The sequence below is a fragment of the Eurosta solidaginis genome, chromosome 3 (assembly GCF_040869045.1).
Source record: "Eurosta solidaginis isolate ZX-2024a chromosome 3, ASM4086904v1, whole genome shotgun sequence".
Taxonomy (NCBI): Eukaryota; Metazoa; Arthropoda; class Insecta; order Diptera; family Tephritidae; genus Eurosta; species Eurosta solidaginis.
Window position 1 is genome coordinate 285,633,938 of NC_090321.1, and position 9,876 is coordinate 285,643,813.

At 37.3% G+C, this 9,876-nt stretch overlaps 1 protein-coding gene across 1 annotated transcript; it reads right to left on the reverse strand.

The window, feature by feature from the left end:
• Positions 1-1,647: 1,647 nt before the first annotated feature.
• LOC137245754 (uncharacterized) lies at positions 1,648-6,138 on the reverse strand. The gene is made up of 3 exons (XM_067776912.1): positions 5,858-6,138; positions 4,820-5,799; positions 1,648-3,617 (listed from the first exon to the last, which is right to left on the reverse strand). The coding sequence occupies exons 1-3, from the start codon at positions 5,952-5,954 to the stop codon at positions 1,881-1,883; spliced, it is 2,814 nt and encodes a 937-aa protein (XP_067633013.1). The 5' UTR covers positions 5,955-6,138; the 3' UTR covers positions 1,648-1,880.
• Between the last annotated feature and the right edge of the window lie 3,738 nt (positions 6,139-9,876).

A 9,876-nucleotide genomic window follows, 5' to 3' on the forward strand; every position in this document is an offset into this window, starting at 1 on the left:
TTTAATGACTAAATTTTAATATTTCATAAAAACCAACAAAAAGAATAATCAAATATGGTTACCTTTGATGATCAAAAACTGAATATAGTTTTTCAATCACATTTTGGAATCATATTTGAACCAAATGTGTTTACTTTAGGTGATCAAAAATTTATGATCATTTTTCATTCAGCTTTCTGAATCTTTTATGAATATATTTATTGACTGAATAATGAATTTTATACTTGTTGAAATTTTACTTTTAATTAAAATTTTATTTTTTTCACATACACATATTTTTTCAATCATGAAGCTAAGAAAAAATATATAAGAATTTTATTATTTATGCAAAAGATATTTTTCAAGACAAAAATAATGTAATGCTGCTCGCGAACGAAGATTTCCCCAACCATTTGTCCCCTTCAGCTTCCCAGAAAATACGTAATGATTGGACAATACATAGGTTGTGAGCTATTTGAACTCCAGGTAAGTGAAACTATCTTGACATACCTGGATACGGCTTCAACATCCCGTATCGTATCCGTATTTTAAGATGCAGACGATAATGCTGATGTTGGATGTTTTAGTCGCAGGTGTATATCGGTCAAGTTTGTTTGCGAGTTAGCTGTGGCTCGAATAGCTCACTTTCGCATGCTTTCTTCCCCTGATGAAATAAGATTATTATGTAGTGTCCTATTTTGAATGAGATATGAAGAATAAATGCATCAAAATCGCATTCAAAAATGATTCAAAAATCTTAACCAAAACGATTGAAATATATTCACGAATATGATCAGAAAATGACTGTGAAAAGCAGTCAAATATTACTCTAAAACTATTAAAGCTCAATTTTACAATGATATCAAATATGTAAAAACGCGTTTCGAAATAGGAATCATAAATGATTATTCAAGAATAATCACATTTATGGTAAATTTTTCTCCCGACGATACGTTAATTTTCGAAGAGAAAATGCTTTTAAATTTGAACGTTTTTAATCATCTTGGGGTATGATATTTAAATATTTTTTGATCAAAATTTTCAAAAAATGCTGGCTGGGAATGGGATGGCGGCCGCCATGGTTTTGGCGGTTTCTCGCCCCGTGCAAAGCAATATCAAAATTTAGGAAACAAGTTCTTTCAATTACTCGGCAGTGATTTGGCAAGCACTCCGAGTGTATTTCTGCCTTGCCCATGTCGTCCGGAGTGGGCATACACCATGTAGGTCCCGTTGTTGTTGTTGTAGCGATAAGGTTGCTCCCCGAAGGCTTTGGGGAGTGTTATCGATGTGATGGTCCTTTGCCACATACAGATCCGGTACGCTACCACAGCACCATTAAGGTGCTAGCCCGACCATCTCGGGAACGATTTATGTGGCCACATTAAACCTTCAGGCCATCCCCTCCCTCCCCACCCCCAAGTTCCATGAGGAGCTTGTGGTCGCCAGAGCCTCGTCTGTTAGTGAAACAGGATTCGCCCCGGATAGGTGAGGTTGAGAATTGGGTTTGGAGAAGCTATATATTGCGCTGGCAACCTGAAGGGTTGCGCTACACACCCCTTGAATCTGGTATTTTAGTCGCCTCTTACGACAAGCATACCTACCGCGGGTATATTCTGACCCCCTTACCCGCCAATTTGTAGGGGAAAATTAAAATGAGCACGACACAAATTGGAAGGCAAGCACGGTTTATAATCTCGTCGGCGGTTATCGTGCCTTACATTTATTTTATAAATAAATAAATGGTAAACTCTACATGATTTCACCTCACAGGGGAAAACATTTTACTAATATTTGTAAAACTTATAAAAACATACTAGTTACATTTATTTCAAGGTAATTTACAGGGCTAAGCATATATGATAACGATCAAAATTTTAACAATCAACTTCCAATTAAGTTATTCAAAGTTTTTGTTTAAAGGAAAATTTTTCGGACTTTTGTTGATGCGGATTCCTATGGTGCTTATTATTTTTTAACTGACCAATTTGCTTCAATTTTTGTTTTAAAATTTGTTTTTTGATTGGTTTTCCCTCAAGAATTTCGGGCAGATCATCGATATCCAATCTTCGTTTTCCTTGTAATCCTTTCGGCGTTTTGGATATTTTTCCAGGATTCTTCAGCAATGGGTGTTTCTTGGGCAACAGTTCTGCTGCGTTGCCCTTCAAATCAGCGGATAGAGTTTTATTTTTTTGTTTCTTTGCTGATTTACTAATATTTTTCTTTGATTGGTTGGTAAGACTTTTAGTTTTTATGTTTTCTCGAGGCAACATTTTTTGTTGCTGCTCCGTGGATGTTTCAACTATTTCAGTTTTCTTGACGGGAGTTTCATGTTTTTCAAGAGCATTCTTGTGTTCCTTGGGTGACATTTCCCCATTGCCGCTGTTTAATTCGGCGAACCTTGCTTTAGTTCTTTGTTTCTTCGCAGGTTTGCCAAGACTCTGCTCTGACCGTTTAGAATCTCTATTCATATTTGTGTTTTCCTGTGTCAGTAAAACTTTGTGAGGTTTTTGTGGCTTCTTAGTGACCTTGATTGGCTTTTCGAAAACATTCGCAATATATTTAGTCTTACTTTGTTCAATTTTCTTCTTTTTCAAATCTAGTTCAACTTCGGAAAGATTTGGTTTGCCAGCGCGTTTACCAAGCAATTTTCGGGGAATTTTTTCACCGTTTTCTTCCACATTACTTTCGGATTCAGCATTCTCATTATTTTTCGCTGCAGCATTTGCTATCGCTTCATCCAATTCTTTTTCATCCTCCTCCTGCTTCTCTTTGGTTGCTGGTATTGTGTTTGAAAATTTTTTGAGCTTCGCTACATAGAAACCATCCATGTTATGTGTATGGGGATAGTAACGTCGTGTTAAATTCAGACTGGGATGATAACGATGTTGTCGATACTTTGAAAAACCTTCAATGCCAAAATCTAGACCAGTTGGTACAAGTTTAACATTTCGCTTTTTAAGTGCATAATCAATCACCCATTCATTCTCTTCGGGAAGTACTGAACACGTGGAATATACAATATATCCACCAGTTGGCGATTTGGCATCTACACAATCAATGGCAGTAAGCAATAATTTGCGTTGTAAATTATAACAACGTTGTACATCAGCCTCGTTCTTTGTTGATTTTACACTTGGGTCTTTGGAAATAACGCCAGTACCCGTACAAGGGGCATCTAATAGAATACGATCAAAGCCAGTCATGACATTTCGAAATTTACAGCCGTCTTCACAGCTAACAATAGCATTTATTACACCTAATCTATGGAAGTTAGCAACTACGGCTTTGATGCGTTCACGATTTGCATCATTAGCAAATATAACACCTGTATTTTTCATTATTGCAGCTATATGTGAACCTTTTCCACCGGGTGCTGAACACATATCTAGAATACGTTCATTCTCTTGTGGTGCCAATGCCATTACAGGTAGCATTGATGAAGCGCCTTGGATCATATAATGGCCAGCCAAATATTCAGGGGTAGCACCAAGGGGCACCTGGGAACTGTAAACGACCAAACCAACTTTTGTCCATTTGCCCAAGGGGTCTAAATTTACACCTCTATTTATTAATGCTGCTGCTAGGTCGCGACGACGAGTTTTCAATGAGTTTGTGCGAATTGTGAGTGGACGAGGAACCTTGAAGTTTAATAAAAAAAAAAGTAAGTATTTAATACCAATTTCACACAGAGGGTTTATGAAATAATTTATCAATTTTTCTACGTTAAAACCCTCAATCTTCCATATAAAATAAAAATTCCCAATTATCTCATTATTGCTTTATTGAATCCCCAATGTAGTAAAAAATCTTTTACGGTCGGTTTGATTGGTCGGATTTTATGGTAAAAGTCTAGTTGAGGGGTCGACTGCTAATACGCGTAAAAAAATATCGAAAGAGGTGTTAAAAGACGCGTATTAATCTCGAGAACAATAATCCGAAGGCGGAAAAGAAAAATTTTATCTCTGTCCGGAGATATTTGCAGTTGAAGTTGGCGATTTTCATGTGGTTGTTGTTGTGTTGCGTACCCACAAAAAAAATTGTGAACATAAGTGTTTCGTGCGGATATAGTTTTGGTCTCCAAACCGGTGTTGGCCCACCCAGGGTAATTGTTTATAAGCGCGGCCGAAGGCCGCCAACGCAGAAAGGTGTTCTGCGCAAAAATACTATGGATCCCACCCCCGGTTTCGGAGGTGCCCGCGGGTGTTTTTTCGGTTTTTCGTTAATATATTTTGAACAAGTTAAAATTTTTATTTTCCGCCTACGGATTATTAATACTGATGTCTAGACCCGTCGTTTGATACCTCTCTCGATATTTTTGGACGCGTATTAGCAGTCGACCCCTCAACTAGACTATTACCAATTTAAGTTTTATTCTCGCGGCATTTGCAGCAAAAGATCATATGGCTCTTTCAAAAATATGCACAATTTCGGTAAGGCGCAAGATCTATGAGTAGTTGCGATTGCCGTTTATTTTGATTGCCTTGATAGTTAGGGAGGAAACGGCTGCTACCCTTTTCAACTATTTTTCTTAAAGTGTAATATTTTTTTGGGGCTGCTTACAGATGTTCGCTAAATGAAGCAAGAGACTACGTGTGAAGAGGAAAACTTAATCATATCATTAAACAAAAATTGTGATTCGATTAAGTTTCTGTGTGAAATCGGTATAACATAAAGAAATAAATGTGAGTTTTATATGCAAACTTCATTTAGCAATAACGATCTAATTTTATAAGTTTTCCAACTTTACTTAAATGTGAGTTGTTCCAGATAGGTTCTTTTGCAGTTGGTCAGTAGCTTTTGGAAAAGCCATATACGTTTTAATTTTTTTGTGTATACTTACTTCAGACGCTTCCAAATACTCCATTAGATCAGTCAGCGGAAACATATCAATTAATTTTCCCATAAGAAAGTCGTTGTAACTGTAGTAGATACAAAGATCATGCCTTAAAAGGTCCAGATATTCTGTGCGAGAACGGTCCGGTTGGCGATATTTTTTGAAATCAGATAAGACCAGCGTAATATCTTTAATACGTTGCTGTATTTCTTGTAACGTTACCTCTTTTTGTTCCTCTTCATTTTCGTCTGGAAATTTAAAGACTTCTTGATGATCTATGGACATTTGCATTTCTTTCGCTGCCAATTTAGCTTCCTTAGATTCGCGCTTTTTAAGTTTCTTGTTTTCTCTTTCAATAGGTAGAAGATCATCATTTTCATTATCATCTTCGTTATTATCATTATCTGATGCCGAATCTTCCTTGTTCTCTTTATCGGATATATCAAAGTCGTCATCTGAATTGGACTCTTCGTCATCATCATCTGATATATCCGCCAATTTTCCAACTTTAAGAACACTTTCATCTTCCTCTCCTTCATCTACTTCTTCCTCCAGTTCAGTTTCTTCATTTCGGGCATAATTCGATTCATCTTCTGCACTACTGGTCCCGGCGTCCTCCTCCTCGCTTGGACACAGTATTTTACTTGTGACCGATTCCGTTTGCTTTGGTTTTAACCATTTCTGATTGTCATCGGTGAATCCAATTATTTTTTGTTTGATGGCTCTTTTTAATTTTACTACCTGCTGCGGTTCTTCGTTTTGACTGGTTTCGTGAATGTCGAAAGAGCTATGCAGTTGCTCTTCAACAAGGTCTTGCTCATCGTCCTCACTTTCACTATGATATGGTTTTTTTCGTTGTATGCCACCGGAATTTGTTTTCTGTTTCAGCTTTTTCGCTTTTTGTAAATCTTTCTTCTGTACTCGTTTAGCTAAACGTTGCTTTTGACGATGTGATAATTTTTTGTCATCCTCATCATCAATTGGAGCTGTAAAGGCAACAAATTAAGGATTGATCGACTCGAGCTATTGTATTAATATCTTTACCAAAGGTCTTCTTAGGATATGTGGGGGCACCTTGTTTCCGTGCTTTGCGCCCGGGTCCTTTTTTCAGCTTTTCACTGAAATCTGCTTTACGACCCATTATTTAATTAATATAAGCAATTTGTTAAAAGAAAATTCGCGTGTGAAATAACTACACGTGGAGTTGAGAGAGCAGTTGTGAGAAAAACCAAAGATGACAACAAAACTAGTAAAAGCCTCGTCACATAATGGCCGAGACACAATCATGGATGAATTAAAACTCCAACACATAAACACTTTTTCATATAGATGAGTTTAACACAAGCTTATGCATTATGAGTAGATTGCACGCATTTTTATGGAGAACGGTAGAATGAGCGACACTGGCGCCATATGATAAACAAGTATCCATCTACCAAATTTTGTTACAAGCAAAGCTTAAGAAGAAGAATGTGACATTTGTTTTGATTAAGGGTGTTGACACATTTTGCAAGTGAAATTATTTTTCCCACTGGTTGGTAAATTTTCTAACATTTTTCGCAAGTAAAAACTGCAATATAGCAATCGAATACGACACAAAATATGTTAGTAAGGCAAGGTGCACACGAGACTACGCGTCATAGACGCTGAAGGAGAAATTTGTACGCTTTGATGCCGAACACATGTATTTGAATCGAGAGCTGCATACAAGGCGTCAGCTGCATGAAAGCGACAAAGCGTGAAATTTTCGTGTAGCTAAGCGTACAGCAATGTCGGTCGCTGAGCGTACGTATGCTTGAAAAAAGGAAGGACAAGATGTTTGTTTACTTTTTTTTGTATGTAAATTTGTGTAATTAGTTAAAAAATGTTACTTTAGTTAATAAAAGTGCGTGAAAGGTATATTACCAAAGCGAAAAAGAGTATTAAACACCACAACAGCTTGGTTAGACATTGTTGAAGCGTTTAAAATGCTAAAAAGTGTGGAAAACTAGAAATCACCCTTTTATCTAGTCCGCTGTGGTTTAAAATTGCCTTTCATAATTTACAAAGGCACGGGGATGCACACAACGTTTAATACCTATTTTCCTTTGGTTTCGGGGACGGATATAGCTGAAGAAATTTAATTTTTTATTTTTTTCAATAATTGGTTGCTTTTTGTAGCGACGCTCGAAATTAGCTTCGTGTGCATATCTTGAGGCGTAGAGAAATTGTAGCTATATGAAATATCTTGTACGCGTCTATGACGCGTAGCCTCGTGTGCACCTTGCCTAAATATCTGTTGTATAGGGTTAATGTTTATACCAGTGCTTTGCGAAATTTTTTATGTGAAAGGGCAAGGCGAAATAAATTTCAATCGGGTTGGATTTTATATAAGGTGCCACAATTTTCAAATCTTTGCTGATTTGTAGGGGTAGAAGGGGTCCTAAAAATCACAAAAGTATCATCCGCAACTGTAGGGAACTCTTAGTTTATGAAATATAAGCTTTTTAATTTCCAAATTTAGTAAAATTTCAACTTAAGTCCTGCACTTAAAATTCGGGTCGCACATGTCGATAGCGGTATCAAAAGACGCGTATTTGCGTCAAGATTCGCGGAAAACCCGTCGGTACTATTCTCGCTTTTTCGTTGTTGCAATTAAACAAATGACGGTGGTGAATAGTGTTGCCAGCTCCGCAACAATATCTTTTTATCTTGGTAGAACATTATAAGGTGGTAGCACGTCGACATAAATGCAAACAAACATACACTATTAATGTATTTTGTTTTTGTAAAACACTTAATAATTGTAGTCTAATATTATTTGGGGTGCTGCGCAGAAGGGTGTACTACGCAGAAGGACCACACACCCGGACTTGGCATGACGTAGCCCAGGGTTATTTTTTATAAGCGCGGCCGAAGGCCGCCTATGCAGAAAGGTGTTCTACGCAGAATTACCGTTGGAATCAGCATAAAAGTCTCTATAAAGTCCAATTTTTTTATTTTCCAATTAAATACATTCATTTCAAATTATTCAGAGAATTACAAAACAAAATACATTGATAGTGTATGTTTGTTTGCATTTATGTCGACGTGTCACCACCTTGTAATCTTCTACCAAGTTAAAAAGATATTGTTGCGGAGCTGGCAACACTATTACCACCTTCATTTGTTTTCGTTTGTTTAATTGCAACAACGAAAAAAGCGACAATAGTTCCGACGGGTTTTCCGTGAATAACTTTTAAACGGGATAAAAAATGTAGTTTCTGTTTTCGGATTCTGAATCTTGACGCAAATACGCGTCTTTTGATATCGCTATCGACATGGCCGACCCGAATTTTAAGTGCAGGACTTAAATTGAAATTTTACTAAATTTGGAAATTAAAAGGCTTATATTTCATAAACTAAGAGTTTCCTAGAGTTGCGGATGATAATTTTGTGATTTTTGGGACCCCCGCCACCCCCCGAAAAAAAGAAAAGTTGGAAAATCGTGGCACCTTATTCTAAATATTCCCCGTTATTTCTTTTAGTAAATCCATCTAAATTAGAGCATTATTTTCACACGGCATACAAGAATTGCAAACTTTTATGTGTTCTCTGCATTCCATTTATTTAACACCAACACGCATATGTTGTTGCTGTAGAGATGAGCCAACTATATAGCTGTCACATAAGCAGTTTTTCATATAGATTGTGTTCAACACCAAGATGCAATTACAAGGTGACGGACGTTGGCAGCTTCTCTTTCTAATCCGCCATCCTGAACTCCCACTCTGAAACTCAATTTGCCTCTTTACAAAACTACTTTTTTTATTCAGAGGAAAAAGTTTAGTAAAACCATACAAAGCAGTTTTCCTCCAAAAGTATGCAAAGGCATCATTTTTTTTTCAATTCTATTTTGTGATAACTTTTCTATCATTCAAATTCGTGATAAAATTAGTTTGTTTTCTAAACAAAATTTTAGAAATTTGAATATTTTCGTTAAAACATTAAGGTAAAATGTTTAAATTAATTATGATAGTTCACTTTCTAAACATTTTTTTACAAGTCGGTCTTCTCATTTCCTTTTCCAGGTAATCTGCTTTTTGCTGTCGCGAGTTGGATGCCAATTTGGGTTGCGCACATCCAAATATCTAAACATGTCTTCCACCTTTAGCAATCTTTTTTGTATTTTTTTCGACCGAAAGGCAGGACAGGAGTATAAAACATGTCTCTGTCGCAGGCAAAGTCAATTAGTCTCAATTCATTGCAAGAGGTATTTTTGTAGGGGCTAAACCTTCCGGGTTTGCGGCCAAATATACGTTTTGTCTCTGGTGTTGAAGTTGGCAGACATGACTTTTTTAACATGTGCGTTACACGCGCTCCTCTTTCTACTACCACGAATCCGAAACCAAGCCTGCGTTCCTTTGCTTTACCCCTTTCATTGGTCATATTTACTTTATCGGTACGTCGCATCTCCTGGATCTTGTTATGTTTTCAATGAAATGTGGTTTTACGTGGCAGATGCTCATTATAGCGCCTAACGCAGTTTGACATGTAAAGTGTATCATCACACCTTTGTACAGCAAGCTGCTAGCTGCCAAAGCAATCCATAAGAAGGTCTCAAAGATATTTTTATTTTATTACATCAAGCATCCCAAAAGAATATCTCTGGTCATTCCCACATGAACGGCCATTATAAGGTTTTCTCCGTGAGTGAACTTCTACATTCGACCCCAACCTCCTAGGATCTGTGGGTCGACAGAATATCACCCCTCCACTGGTTCGCTACTTAGTAGTTATTATAGGATGGAGTAATAAGACTAGCGATTTATAATGCATCCGCCGATTTGATGCTGATAAACCGACACGGCAAATAGTTTTTTTAGCTTATGAGTAATTATAGCAGCCCTGCAAAATCTCCACTGACGGAAACATTCAGTTCGCCCAGGCCAAGAGATCAGCCTAACGTGGACGACGCTACTGTGATCGGGCATTTCAATTTTCGGCTAACATCGAGCTAATGGCAGAATCTCCACCCCCAACCCTGCCCTCCAGTCTGGACCCATCCATGATCAGGTTCACCAGCATCTCGTTCATATTAATTC